Here is a 16050-nt window from a genome sequence, read left to right on the forward strand (position 1 = left end):
GCTGATTGTCCGCGACTTCAGTTACAGCTACTCCGTATACAAAGCCTTTCACTAATCGCAAACTGTGGATTCGCCCGGTAGCTCTCAACTGAACATCAAACAAATTGGATGGACACCAAACAAATTGGAGCTCAGAGTTTCAACTGATGTGGTGTTTATAATCATCGCGTGCCGGGTCGATATCAGTATGTGTATATGGCGGCCCTCAGGGCTGTGGACTCTAGTACAGTGAGGTAGAAGTTCGTCGAGGAGTGTGTGAAATTCCTGAATAGACCTCTGATTCCCGACATAGTGATAACATGGATTAGCAGATATGACAGTACTCCCTACTCTCTTCTTGTAATTTCTTGTTATCACATATGTCTCACTTTTTTTCACAATAGGTCAGACTGACTACATTTTTAATAGTGAGCTACCCAATTAACCTTTATTATTAACAATAAATTGTAATAAATGCCACAGGGAAATAGAATAGGAGAATAGTAGTTCTCTAAACATTCATTTTTGGTTTTCAAAATTTCTTCAAACTTCAAATTTTCTCACCTGACATCAAAACGAAAAGTAAAATTTCGTTTTTATTGAATTCTACTTTCCGTTTCCGGTCGACGGACGTCCGGTAATCGTTTGCATGCGATTTCATAAAGCGAAACAAAACAGCATACCTAGATTTACGGTATGTTTACGAGAGCTTAACCAGGCCTTAAAAGAATAAAAAGACTGCCGAAACCCTATATACGTGCATTACGCCATAATTTGCTTAGGGTTGGTATTCTATTCTGTATTCGGAACAGACGCGGAAATTTTCAATTGTTCCGCGAGCGGAATTTGACAGCAATCAAATGTTTTTGTCTCCATACCTATGGAATGGCAAACTTGCTTAGAATTGAAATAAAATCACATTTATGAACTCCAAGAAACATTTATTTTGTTGATATTTGATTATTTCATAGGATGCACTTATAAGGTGAGGTCATGCGAACAGCTGAGTAAAATTTTTTTTAATTTTGTTTTTTGATTTTTTTCTAAAATCTTAAAAAGATGTCCTATTTGATCCAAACATAAGCAACAAGCCAGTGTTATAATAATGAAAATACAAATATAAAACACATTTGAAGAAGATAAGTTGTAAAACATAGTTTATTTCTAAAACCACTTTGACATTTCAATTTACGGCATTTGCCACTCAAGGTAGTTTCGTTGGGTGTAGAGTTTTGTGGTTGTGCTAATGACGCTACCTCTTAATTGTACCATGATTATTTCGGTTTTGTGTCAGTGTTGCCAACGTAAGAGTACAAAACATTTAGCGAGAAAAGCGTTTTATTTATTCATAAGCTAGCGAATCCGCTAGACTGGTAAATAAAACAACCAATATATGAATGATATTGCAAAGTGCATACCCATAAACCAATTATTTAAACAATTATGTGCCCAAGATTTAAAAAATTGTATTGAATTGCGTTGCTGCAAATGGTATGCAAGATTTAGAACTTTTTTTTTGAAAAAATTTTCAGTAGCGGTACCTTCTTTTCACCAACAAATTAATGTTAAGGAAAACTTGCCAAATTGCAACACCGTACTACCTATAATTGGAATGGATCCCCTTGTAAACTCAATCGGAATAATGCCTTTGCTGCAGCTTGAATTTCACAAAGTTATTTTTTTAGTTCCAAAAAAGTCTCTTTTTGAGTATTATTTAAACTTGTTGGAATAACCGTTGATTTTCTTATTTTTTTATGATTCTCCAAAACCCCACAACAAGGAACGACGACTGTTTTGTGTGTGGACTATTGTGTATGCGAGTATTGCACACAAACATTTATTGCAGATTTTGTTCCATAATAAGTTGTTATTCTGTTATTGTATGTATGTTTTCCTCCCGTTTCCCTGGGTACACGTTGTGAGGGCATGTTTGTGGATAAATACTTGTTTCAAACTAACACTCATAGCCTCAGAACTTGAGGCAAAAATAAAACTTAAGCTTTTCGTCGCAACATTACAACATTAATGTGAACCCGAAGTATTTGTGCAACACTTTGAAACAGTGCACACTTGCCAGCCAGGATACACGATCCGGCTGTCACAAATGGAAATGAACAGTAGCACCAGCTCCGGCGCTAGCAATAACATCTCACGTTCACTTTTTGGATTTTGTTTCTACGAAGGGAGACGGAAGTCATGTTTACGAACAGAACAAACTTTTTAAATTACTTTTGTTGCCCTGTTGTTGCATGTGCCAAATATAGTTTTGAAGTCCTGCTATGCATACAGTTACTCACACATACAATTGCATTTATCGTCGAACTATTTGTGGGGCATTTGTTGCTAATGTATGTGTATAATGTACACTTTATTTTGTTATACAAGTTTTCATTATCCTTGTTCTATGATGTGGTTACATAGACTATGTAGAGAGCAACGGCGAACAAACATAAGTAGCAATAATGAAATCTGATATGTACTTGGAAGACTTATGAAATCAGAAGAAGAATGATTGTGCAAATCACAAGATGATGATGTGTGATTATTTTATCAGCATTATGCAGGAAACATTAAAATTAATATGCTCGCTCAACGAGTACCTATGTATAGAGATCTGCAATTATATTTATTTATGTATTTATTAAACTCATAGTAAAAATAAGCATTAACTACAAAGGCTTTCAGCTTATCTGCAATTGTAGTTCTTTGCCTTTTATAATAAAATTGAGAAGCCGTAAAATGTTCTGATTTAAACCTATGTGATGATGCGTGATGAAATGGATATTGGATATGGAATGGATGGATATCGCCTGTCGCGGCAGCAGCATGCATGTATTGGGTTGCCCAAAAAGTAATTGCGGATTTTTCATATAGTCGGCGTTGACAAATTTTTTTACAGCTTGTAACTCTGTAATTGCATTCTTTCTTCTGTCAGTTATCAGCTGTTACTTTTAGCTTACTTTAGAAAAAAAGTGTAAAAAAAGTACATTTGATTAAAGTTCATTCTGAGTTTTATTAAAAATGCGATTAAAGTTCATTCTAAGTTTTATTAAAAATGCATTTACTTTCTTTTAAAAAATCCGCAATTACTTTTTGGACAACCCAATAGTAAAGGCAAATTAATTGAAACAGCCCTTCACGACCTAGTCGGCTGCATAGAAGGTTCTCTCGCTGTCAAGGAATATACAATGGTAGCATTTCTTGACATTGAAGGTGCTTTCTATAATGTAAAACCGACGTCAATCATGAAGGAGTTGGAGTTTCTAGGCGTCAACTCTACCGTTAGAAAGTTTATTATTAACTAACTTACTGAAAGATGCATTACGACAGGCTTGGGATCTGTGGATCTAAAAAGATGGGTCAGCAGAGGATCTCCTCAAGGAGGTGTACTGTCTCCTCTACTTTGGAATATAGCCATAAACAATATATTCTTGTCTCTCTGGAAGAAAAAGGCGTAAAACTGGTCGCGTATGCTGATGAAGTGGCAATTGCGGTTAAGGGAAAGTTTCCCAGCACTCTAAGAAATATACTTCAGGAAGCTCTACGTGTAACAGCAAAGTGGGCTACCGAAAGTGGTCTAGGTATAAATCCAAGTCCAAGACAGAAGTAGTTGTCTTCAGCAGGAGATATAAGTTGCCTACAGTGGAACCTGTCTCCTTGGGTGGAGAGAATGTTCCATTTACAGAAAGCGCAAAATACCTGGTTATTTTGCTGGACAGAAAGTTGAACTTCAAATCCAACATTTTGGAAAGGGCAAGAAAGACCACTCTTGCCCTATAGACCTGCAGGAGATCCATTGGCAAAAGTTGGCGGTTAAGACCGTGTGTCATGCATTGGGTATATACTGCAGTTGTCAGACCTATAATGCTATATGGTGTTGTGGTCTGGTGGACGGGGCTTCAAAAATCTTCCTACTGCTCAATACTTAACCGGATCCAAAGGATGGCTTGTTTGTACATCACAGCCGCACTGAGGACGACACTATCTATGGTACTGAATTTAATGCTTCATCTTATGCCTCTGGACATTGTGGCTATCCAAATTGAAACGACCACTGCCGTGAGGTTAAGTGAGCTTTCTTATTGGTCATGTGGCGGCTACGGACACTGTGTTATCCTTAAAACAATATTCGATGTTCCAGGCAGTGTGGTTTACACCCTACCTGAGCCGCTTTTTGATAAAAAATAATTACTGTACCACTATTCCTGATATAATTGATTTGAACTACGATATCCCTGGTAAAAAAAGTTACATAGACTTATATACGGATGGTTCCAAACTAAACGACCAGGTGGGCTTTGGGGTGTACTCTAAAGATCTAGAACTGGTCATATCCAAAAGGTTACCCGACCACTGCAGTGGGTCGACAATCACCGCCCTGAACCGCACAGGGGTCCAGCTGAGTTTCTCCCTGTGGACGGACTGTATGCGACGTAACAGGGATATCAACGCGGACTTCGGAGATAGTGGCTGACCGTACTATCTCCAAAGTCCGCGTTGTGATAAGGGTAACGCCTCAGGTAGTGGTGTTCTCGGGATTCACTTTCTAGGGAGGGAGGAATGGGATGCTAGAATGATACCTCGGTCTTTATAGATGGCTCCAAGATCGAGACAGGGTTTAGATTAGGGCTATACTCCGACACACACAACATCGGTGTGTCGGTGAGACTGGAAGACGAGTGTATGTTCTTTCAGGCAGAGCTCTGTGCCATAAAACCCCCTACTCTCTTCTTATATATAAATATTTCAGCTGCTTGGCCTTCCTTATATCGTAAAAGAGGCACAGTTTAGATTCATGCAAGTTGGCATGTGAAATGCATAATTTTTATCATTTCCTCTTTGTGTTTTCATTAATTATTTCGAAATTACGCTCAATTGTGTTGAAAAAGTTTGTGAAATATATAAATAAAAATTTCTTTATCTTTCGGCACACCCAAATTGCAGCGACCACTGCCGTGAGGTTAAGGGAGCTTTCACATTGGTCATGTGGCGGCTACGACGGACACTCTGTTATCCTTGATACAATACCTGAGCCGATTTTTGATAAAAATTACTGTACCACTATTCCTGATAGAATCGATTGGAACTACGATATCACTGGTAAAAAAAGTTACATAGACTTATATACGGATGGTTCCAAACTAAACCACCAGGTGGGCTTTGGGGTGCACTCTATAGATCTAGAACTGGTCATAACGAAATGGTTACCCGTCCATTGCAGTGTGTATCAAGCAGAGATACTTGCAATTAAGGAATTGGTGGAATGGTTAAGATATAATGTCATTACGACGATTGGCATAATTTCTCTTCTCAGACAGCCAGGCAGCATTTAAATCCCTGGAGAACGCATTTCTGAACACAAAAACCGTCCTCGACTGTCGCAGATCTCTCAACGAGATGGCTGAACAGTTCAAAATTCACCTGTTCTGGGTGCCGGGCCACAGAGATATCCCAGCGAGTTGTAAAGCGGATGGCACATTAGAATCTAGCGACATGTAAGCTAAGTTTTCAGGACCAGGCCCGAAGGACAACGAATGATAGATGGTCACAAAGAGGGGGCTGTGAGCATTCCTAAACTATGTGGCCTAATCTAGACTTGAAGAGGTATACTGCTTTGCTGTCATTGGCTAGAACAGATGTCTCAGTCATTGTGGCCGTCATGACAGGTCACTGTCTAACCGGAAAACATGCTGACAAATTGAAGGTTGCCAAAAATGATTTTTGCAGAAGCTGTAGGGACATTGAAAAAGGAGAGACTATAGAACATCTTATGTGTGTGTGTCCCGCACTAGCAGTTAGAAGAAGTTCCACTTTAGGTTCTCATTTCTTTGAAAACCTGTCTGATTTAGCGGATGTGAAGATTCGCAAGTTATTGGGCTTTTTAAAGCGATCTGTATGGTTCAATGGTAGGAACTAGATGGCATCTTCTTTATTCAGTTCCTGTGGTATTACAATGGACAAAAACGTCTAAGTGAGTCTGATGGCAGACTGCCACTTAACCCTAACCCTAAACTAACCTGTTGACATTATATTGTGTTACATCTGATGGTTGAATTTTCCAATCATTAAACTTTCGTTCGTATTTAAAATGTATGAAATTAATTGAACGCGAATTGTTTTTTATCTCTTTTTGCAGTGCATGAAAGCCTATGTGGAATTTGAAATATCCGAGGGGGCCTATGAGATCTCGTGTCCTGACGCCCAATGTCCAGAGCAGGGAGCTATGACTTTGCCGGAAATAGCCATGCTTACAACAACCAATCTAATGAAAAAACATCACAGATATCGTTTAAATCGAGGTAAGTGCAAGTGGCCACGTGCACTGGGATTGAATTACTGGCCATCTGATTATATGTCAACATTATCAACCCCACCCACATCATAATTTATGTATGTTTGCCTTTGTTATAGAAATCGAATTGGATAAAACACGTACCTGGTGTCCTCGTGCTGGTTGTGAAACTGTTTGTTTGATAGGTTCAACAATATCTTCCGCTCAAACGGATGTGGCGCCTTCAACGTCATCATCGGCAGCAGCTGCCTCAACAAATGCCTCTACGCTAAGTCCCAGCAGCAGTGGTGGTGGTGGAGGTGATATGGCCATTAGTGCCAATACTCCTCTGCTATGTGCTGTGCAGTGTCCTTCGTGCAAGGATGAGTTCTGCTCAGCTTGCAAGAAAACGGTAGGTGTATAAAGGCTTAAAAATAGTAGTGAGATGGGGGACTAGGTGCTTTTAAATAAATATGAAATCCTGTTGGGATTATATGTAGTTCTTTTGTAATTGTATTTGTGTTTGGTTCCACAGTGGCATCCGAATATTACATGCGAGGAGCATAGTCGCCGTTTGGCTGCAGATGGCCAGGATGATATTGGTATACCATTCGATAATGACCTCATCAAGTGTTGTCCCATGTGTGCAGTGCCCATTGAAAAGGACGAAGGCTGTGCTCAAATGATGTGCAAACGTTGCAAGCATGTCTTCTGTTGGTATTGTCTAGCCAGTTTGGATGTAAGTGCGGGCAAAGCCCAACACCGTCAAAGTTTAAAAATAAAATAAATCAGATACGTTGAACAACATTCGTTATTTTTTCTTTATTAAAGGACGACTTTCTGCTGCGCCATTATGACAAGGGTCCCTGCAAGAATAAACTTGGACATTCCCGTGCCTCGGTGGTATGGCATCGAGCTCAAGTGATAGGCATTTTTGCCGGTTTTGGCATATTGCTGTTGGTCGCTTCGCCATTACTTTTACTGGCAGCACCCTGTATTATTTGCTGTAAATGTCGTAGTTGCAGTGGCTCCAAAATCGATGAGGGAGATGTTGATATGGATGAAGCTACAGCGTTACAAAGGTAAAATTATTAAGCTATATAAGTGTTTTATAAGAGGAACAAAAAACAAGTAAAAGGCGTTCGGCCGGGCCGAACTTTGGATACCTACCACCTCGGGTATATATGTAGACCACCTTTATGCCCCATAGCAGCTATATCGAAATATGTTCCGATTTGTACCAAATACTAATGAGGACAAGTTATTGTTCAATTATGTATAACAAAATATTGATCTTTTTATACCCTCCACCATAAGATGGGGGGTATACTAATTTCGTCATTCTGTTTGTAACTACTCGAAATATTCGTCTGAGGCCCCATAAAGTATATATATTCTTGATCGTCGTGACATTTTATGTCGATCTAGCCATGTCCGTCCGTCTGTCCGTCCGTCCGTCCGTCCGTCCGTCCGTCTGTCGAAAGCACGCTAACTTCCGAAGGAGTAAAGCTAGCCGATTGAAATTTTGCACAAATACTTCTTATTAGTGTAGGTCGGTTGGTATTGTAAATGGGCCATATCGGTCCATGTTTTGATATAGCTGCCATATAAACCGATCTTGGGTCTTGACTTCTTGAGCCTGTAGAGTGCGCAATTCTTATCCGATTAGAATGAAATTTTGCATGACGTGTTTTGCTATGATATCCAACAACTGTGCCAAGTATGGTTCAAATCGGTCCATAACCTGATATAGCTGCCATATAAACCGATCATGGGTCTTGACTTCTTGAGCCTCTAGCGTGCGCAATTCTTATCCGATCAGAATGAAATTTTGCACGACGTGTTTTGTTATGATATCCAACAACTGTGCCAAGTATGGTTCAAATCGGTCCATAACCTGATATAGCTGCCATACAAACCGATCTTGGGTCTTGACTTCTTGAGCCTGTAGAGTGCGCAATTCTTATCCGATTAGAATGAAATTTTGCATGACGTGTTTTGCTATAATATCCAACAACTGTGCCAAGTATGGTTCAAATCGGTCCATAACCTGATATAGCTGCCATATAAACCGATCATGGGTCTTGATTTCTTGAGCCTCTAGCGTGCGCAATTCTTATCCGATCAGAATGAAATTTTGCACGACGTGTTTTGTTATGATATCCAACAACTGTGCCAAGTATGGTTCAAATCGGTCCATAACCTGATATAGCTGCCATACAAACCGATCTTGGGTCTTGACTTCTTGAGCCTGTAGAGTGCGCAATTCTTATCCGATTAGAATGAAATTTTGCATGACGTGTTTTGCTATAATATCCAACAACTGTGCCAAGTATGGTTCAAATCGGTCCATAACCTGATATAGCTGCCATATAAACCGATCATGGGTCTTGATTTCTTGAGCCTCTAGCGTGCGCAATTCTTATCCGATCAGAATGAAATTTTGCACGACGTGTTTTGTTATGATATCCAACAACTGTGCCAAGTATGGTTCAAATCGGTCCATAACCTGATATAGCTACCATATAAACCGATCTTGGGTCTTGACTTCTTGACCCTCTAGAGGGCGCAATTCTTATCTGATTGGAATTAAATTTCGCACGACGTGTTTTGTTATGATACCCAACAACTGTGCCAAGTATGGTTCAAATCGGTCCATAACCTGATATAGCTACCATATAAACCGATCTTGGGTCTTGACTTCTTGACCCTCTAGAGGGCACAATTCTTATCCGATTTGAATTAATTTTTGCACGAAGTATTTCGTTATGATATCCAACAACTGTGCCAAGTATGGTTCAAATCGGTTCATAACCTGATATAGCTGTCATATAAACAGATCTGGGGATTTGATTTCTTGAGCTTCTAGAGGGCGCAATTCCTATCCGATTTGGCTTAAATTTTGCATGACGTATTATATTTTTACTTTCAACAACTGTGTCAAATAAGGTTCAAATCGGTTCATAACCTGATATAGCTGCCATATAAACCGATCTGGGATCTTGACTTCTTGGCCCCTAGAGGTCGCAATTATTATCCGATATGCCTGAAATTTTGTACGATGGATCCTCTCATGACCATCAACAAACGTTGTTTATTATGGTCTGATCCCATATAAATCGTTCTCTCTATTTTACTTCGTGAGCCCCAATGGGCGCAATTCTTATACGAATTGGCTGAAATTTTACACAGGTCTCCAACATATAATTTAATTGTGGTCCGAACCGGACCATATCTTGATATCGTTTTAATAGCAGAGCAACTCTTTTCTTATATCCTTTTTTGCCTAAGAAGAGATGCCGGGAAAAGAACTCGACAAATGCGATCCATGGTGGAGGGTATATAAGATTCGGCCCGGCCGAACTTAACGCCTTTTTACTTGTTTTAGCTATATCCAAAAATAAACCGATCTGAATCATATACGACACAGATGTGGAAAAGCCTAATATTAGACAGTGTCTCAAATTTCAGTGAAATCGGATTATAAATGCGCCTTTTATGGGGCCAAGACTTTAAATCAGATATCAGTCTATAGGGCAGCTATTGATTTGCATATCACTGTCCCAAATTTCGCCGAAATCGTAAAATAAATGCCCCTTTTATGGCCCCAAAACCTTAAATCGAGAGATCGGTCTCTATGGCAGCTATATCCAAATCTTGATCGATCTAGACCATATTGCAGAATGTTGTCGAAGAACCTAACGCAATTCACTGTTCCAAATTTTTGGCGAAATCGGACACTAAATGCGCCTTTTATGGTCCCAAGACCTTAAATCGAGAGATCGGTCTATATGATCTAGACCATATTGCAGAAAGATATCGAGAGGGCAAAAAACAACTCACTGTCCCAAATTTCGGGGACATCGGACAATAATTGTGCCTTTTATAGGCCCAAAACCTTAAATCGAGAGATCGGTCTATATGGCAGCTATATGCAAATCTTGATCGATCTAAGTCAAATTGCAGAAATATGTCAAGAGGCTTAATTTGACTCACTGTCCCAAATTTTGGCGACTTTTATGGGCTCAAAACCTTCAATCGGAGATCATTCTAAAGGGCATCTATATCCAAATCTGGACCGATCTGTGCCGTATTGCAGAAGTATGTCGAGGGGCTTAACTTATTTCATTGTCACAAGTTTCGGCGACGTCGGACAATAAATGCACCTTTTATGGGCCCAAAGCCTTAAATCGAGAAATCGGTCTATATGGCAAATCTGGACCGATCTAGGCCAAATTGAAGAAGGATGTCATTTTAACAAGTCCACCTATGCCGCTGAACGCCAGAGTTCAAATCTTGTCAAAAATATCAGCAAAATAAACAGCGCCGAACGCCGAGGGTTCAAGCCCGGCGTGAACATCAGGAAATTTTTCGGCGGTGCTTAACACCTTAATAATGCTGGTTACATTTGTGAGGTATCCTGTCATGTTAAAACTTCTCTACCACGTGGTGTCGCCGTTCGGACTCGCCATAAACAATAATTTAGTATTAATATGCCATGTGCAAATTTCTCCCCAAAGAAGTGTCGCTCTGCAGCACGACTATTAAAAGGAGGGCTTTACACCTGCAGGAGAGCTATTGGCAACAGTTGGGGGTTTAGACCGCGTGTCATGCATTGGGTATATAGTGCGGATGTCAGACCTATAATGCTATATGGTGTTGTGGTCTGGTGGACGGCGCTTCAAAAATCTTCCTACTGCTCAATACTTAACCGGATCCAAAGGATGGCTTGTTTGTGCATCACAGCCGCTTTGAAGATGACACCATCTGATGTACTGAATTTAATGCTTCATTTTATGTCTCTGGACATTGTGGCCATCGAAATTACAGCGACCACTGTCGTAAGATTAAGGAACATTTTTCATTGCTCATGTGGCGGCCACGGACACTGTGTTGTACTTGATACAATATCCGATGTCCCAGGCAGTGTGGATTACAGCCTACCTCAGCCGCTTTTTGATAAAAAGAACTGTACCACTATTCCTGATAGAACCGATTGGGACTACGATATCCCTGAGAACAGAAGTTACATAGACTTCTATACGGATGGTTCCAAACTAAACGACCTGGTGGGCTTTGGGGTGTACTCTAAACATCTAGAACTGGTCATATCGAAGAGGTTACTCGGCCACTGCAATGTGTATCAAGCGGAGATCCTTGCAATTAAGGAAGTGGTAGAATGGCTAAGATATAATGTCATTACGACGTTTGGCATAAATATCTTCTCAGGCAGCCATTAAATATCGAGAGAACGTATTTCTGAACCAAAAAAAAAACGTCCTCGACTATCCCAGATCTCTCAACTAGATGGTTGAACAGTTCAAAATTCACCTGTTCTGGGTGCCGGGCCACAGATATATCCCAGGGAATTATAAAGCGGACGAGCTTGCGAGACCAAGAACTACCTTACACACGCCAGGGACACTGGAATCTGTGGATATGCCTCTAGCGACATGTAAGCTAAGTTTTCAGGACCAGGCCCGAAGGACAACGAATGATAGAAGGTCACAAAGAGGGGGCTGTGGGCATTCCAAAACTATGTGGCCTAATCTAGACTTGTAGAGGTCTACTGCTTTGTTGTCATTGGCTAGAACAGATGTCTCAGTCATTGTGTCCGTCATGACAGGTCACTGTCCCATCGCAAAACATGCTGACAGACTGAAGGTTGCCAGCAACGACTTTTGCAGAAGCTGTGAGGACATCGAAAAAGAAGAGACTATAGAACACCTTCTGTAAGTGTGTTCCACACTAGCAGTTAGAAGGAGTTCCACTTTAGGTTCTCATTTCTTTGAGAACCTGTCTGATTTAGCGGATGTGAACATTCGCAAGTTATTGGGCTTTTTAAAGCGATCTGAATGGTTAAACGGTAGGAACTAGAAGGCTTCTTCCTTCTTCAGTTCCTGTGGTATCACAATGGACGCAAACGTCTAAGTGAGTCTGATGGCAGACTGATACTTAAACCTAAACTAACCTACTATACGCATGCTGCTGCCGAGACAGGCAATCTCCTGGGATCTTTGCCCTAAGATATGTTTCTATCAATCTCTCAAGAGTCGTCAGCATAAAGGTTGACAGTCTAATAGGGAGAAAATCTTTCGCCTTCGTGTGGTAAGGTTTTCCTGCTTTCGGAATGAAAATCACCTTCGTGTCCCTTCATTACACAGGTACATATGACATGCTGATACAAGCAGAATATATCTCTCTAAGACAATAAACCAGTCTATCAGACACAGCTTGCAATTCAACCGGCAATACATCATTAGGGCCTGGGGCCTTTAAGGAGTCGAAACTTCTTATCGCCCAAGGGATTTTCGGCTCAGACTCAATTTCCCTAAACCGCTGGCGAATGCATACCAGTGACAAATACAGAGACATGCATACGGTGGACGCAACCGGGAATTTTTAACAAGTCCGCCTATGCCGCTGAACGCCAGAGTTCTAATCAGAAAAAACTCAGCGCCGAAGGCCTGACTAATGCTAGCTACATTTGTGAGGTATTGCGTCATGTTAAAACTTCTCTACCAAGTGATGTCGCCGTTCGAACTCGGCATAAAAAAGGAGGCCCCTTAAATTTTTAATCGGACTGCACTCATTGATATGCGAGAAGTATCCCCTGTTCCTTAGTGGAATGTTCATGGGAAATTTAGTATTAGTGTGCCATGTAAGGCAATCCCAAGGCAGCCGGTTGTACGTACCGGATTGACCCGATGAAGTCCTTCATCGGCAAGGGCTGCCGTCTCAGTGTACAACACACTGCTACAACAACAACAACAACAACAACATGTAACTGACATAGCAGCCATGTGCAAATTTCTCCCCAAAGAAGTGTCGCTCAGCAGCACGCCGTTTAAGCTCGACTATAAAACGGTCTCTAATCATTCAGCTTTTAACATGTGTCGGTCGGTACTCATTGATATGTGCGAATTTTGCCCGCTTTTTTTCGCTGAAATAAAATTGCGACCACTTAATTTAATTTTTTTAATAAATTTAAATTTAAAAAATATTTTAATATGTTTATTTTTTTTCATATCTTTTCAGCCTCAACTAAAATGTACGACTGCAATTATTTTTGTTTTTATTTCTTATAGTATTAGAAAACAATTTTAAGTTTACTATAACCTTGAAACTACTTATTGACACTTGTTCCCATGCAGAGGGAAACCCCAAAAAGGACATTATTTTAGACAGGCCCCAAAGCAGACAACATAATATATAGGAAGAGAACAATAAAATTGTTTTTTATGTTGTAAATTTAGCTAAACTAACGAAAATAAAACAACAAATCAAATCCAATAAAAAGGAACAAAAACAATATGATACTTATAGTGTAAGGAATCTAAGATATTACCCATATTACATGCGTATGTACGTTGATGCTATATAATGAAGAAGAATGTATATGAAAGTGTCATACATATACATGCCAATATATATGCTCTTAAAAATTAATAACAAAAACTTCAATTTGTTATGAACAAAAAATACAGATTACTTAATACATATATCCATAAAACAAAAATCATGTAAATTCATTTGTGTTTTCTTTTTTTTTAATATTTTTGTTCGTTTATTATAATCTTTCTGTTTTATTTTTTTCTTTGTTTTTAATCTAATAGTTTGTAAACATACATTTTTGATTAAATAATTGATAGATTAAATTATCGTAAATAAGTGCACGTATAATGTTAACTAAAAAATTGTGATATTTACAGTGATTCGGTTTTGAATAATGGAAATTATTTAAATCGATAGCTTTACACAAATTAAACATTAAAATAGAAACAAACAAAACAAAAATCAATAACAAAGATGAGATGAAGGTAAATTGTTTTCTTTTAATTATTACTATATTGCTTTTTGACTTGTAAAATAATGAATTGTAATTAACGAAAAATCCCCATTTTATTAATAACATGTACCTATCTACATACTTGCATATGTATGCAAAACACATATGCAATGTATTATATGCAAATTGTAATTACATTTAACACTAACACACACACACAGACACACATATATATATATAATATACATAGATACAATATATGGTATATAGTCACCGTTCTCCCCTCCCCCAAGTTAATACATAAATATTTTGTTGAGTTTAATTAGTCCTAAAACTTGTAAAATGTATGCATTCACTTGAAAAGCTTTCTTTTTACATTTAAATAACTAGTTGCATAAACGCTAATAAGAAATGTATTAAAAACAAAAACAAATATATATATATATATATAATAAACAAATAAACGCAAAACTTTTGAGTGTATAAATCAGTCATTGATGTATGCATTTCTATATAAGATGTATGGCCAAAAATATGTTGGTGTTTCCAAATTAAAAAAAAAAAAAACAAGCAAAAGCGTGCTAAGTTCGGCCGGGCCGAATCTTATAAACCCTTCACCATGGATCGCATTTGTCGAGTTCTTTTCGCAGTATCTCTTTTTAGGCAAACAAAGAATAATGAATAAGAACTGTTATGCTATTGGAGCTATATCAAATTATAGTCCGATTCGGACCAGAAATGAATTGAATGCAGAACATTGTAGAAGTCATTGTGTAATATTTTAGTCCATTCGGATAAGAATTGCGCCTTGTAGGGGCTCAAGAAGCAAAATCGAGAGATCGGTTTATATGGGAGCTGTATCAAGCTATTGATCAATTCAGACCATATTAAACACGCATGTTGAAGGCCGTGGGAGAAGCCGTTGTACAAAATTTGTGTTAAATCGGATGAGAACTGCTTTCTCCAGAGGCTCAATAAGTCAAGATCCCACATCAGTTTATATAGCGGCTATATCAGGTTATGTACAGATTTGCTCCATACTTAGCACATTTATTGGAAGTCATAGCAAAACACCTCATGTAAAATTCCAGCCAAATCGGATAAGAATTGCGCCCTTTAGCGGCTCAAGAAGTCAAGATCCAAGATTGGTTATATGGCACCTATACCAGGTTTTGCAACGATTTTAACCATACTTCGCACAAATGTTGGAAGTGATACCAAAACACCACGTGCAAAATTACAGCTAAATCGGATAAGAATTGGGCCTTCTAAAAGCTCAAGAAGTCAAGACCCAAGATCGGTTTATATGACAGCTATATCAGGCTATGGACCGATTTGGACCATACTTCACACAAATGTTGAAAGTGATACCAAAACACCACGTGCAAAATTACAGCCAAAGATAAGAATTGGGCCTTCTAAAAGCTCAAGAAGTCATGATCCAAGATCGGTTTATATGACAGCTATATCAGGCTATGAATCGATTTTGACCATACTCAGCACAGTTGTTGGAAGTGATATCAAAATACTAAGTGCTAAATTTCAGTCAAATCGGACGGGAATTGCGCCCTCTAGAGGCTCAAGAAGTCAAGACCCAAGGTCGGTTTATATGGCAGCTATATCAAAACATGGACCGATTTGGACCATTTACAATCCCAACCGACCTACACCTATAAGAAGCGTTTGTGCAAAATTTCAAGCGGCTTGCTGTACTCCTGGAGGCCACCGTAGCGCAGAGGTTAGCATGTCCGCCTATGACGCTGAACGCCTGGGTTCGAATCCTAAGGAGACCATCAGAAATAAAACAAGTAAAAAGGCATTAAGTTCGGCCGGGCCGAACTTTGGATACCCACCACCTCGGGTATATATGTAAACCACCTTTCATTCCGAATCTCGACCGATCTGGACCAAATTGACGAAGGAAGTCGAAGGGCTTGACACAACTCACTGTCCCAAATTTCATCAAAGTCGGATACTAAATGTGACTTTTATGGGCCTAAGACCCTAAATC

General features: G+C 39.2%; 1 protein-coding gene across 1 annotated transcript in view; it reads left to right on the top strand.

Annotated features, from left to right (window-relative positions):
- Positions 1-14609, top strand: part of LOC106080685 (uncharacterized) — a 563977-nt gene extending 549368 nt beyond the window's left edge. The window contains exons 6-10 of the mRNA XM_059370172.1: positions 6116-6278; positions 6391-6662; positions 6786-6989; positions 7082-7332; positions 13289-14609. Coding sequence (XP_059226155.1) covers positions 6116-6278; positions 6391-6662; positions 6786-6989; positions 7082-7332; positions 13289-13298 — 900 coding nt within the window. The 3' untranslated portion in view covers positions 13299-14609. The remainder of the gene's footprint in view (positions 1-6115; positions 6279-6390; positions 6663-6785; positions 6990-7081; positions 7333-13288) is intronic.
- The last annotated feature ends 1441 nt before the right edge of the window (positions 14610-16050 follow it).

Source organism: Stomoxys calcitrans, chromosome 5, assembly GCF_963082655.1.
Source record: "Stomoxys calcitrans chromosome 5, idStoCalc2.1, whole genome shotgun sequence".
In the NCBI taxonomy this organism is placed as follows: Eukaryota; Metazoa; Arthropoda; class Insecta; order Diptera; family Muscidae; genus Stomoxys; species Stomoxys calcitrans.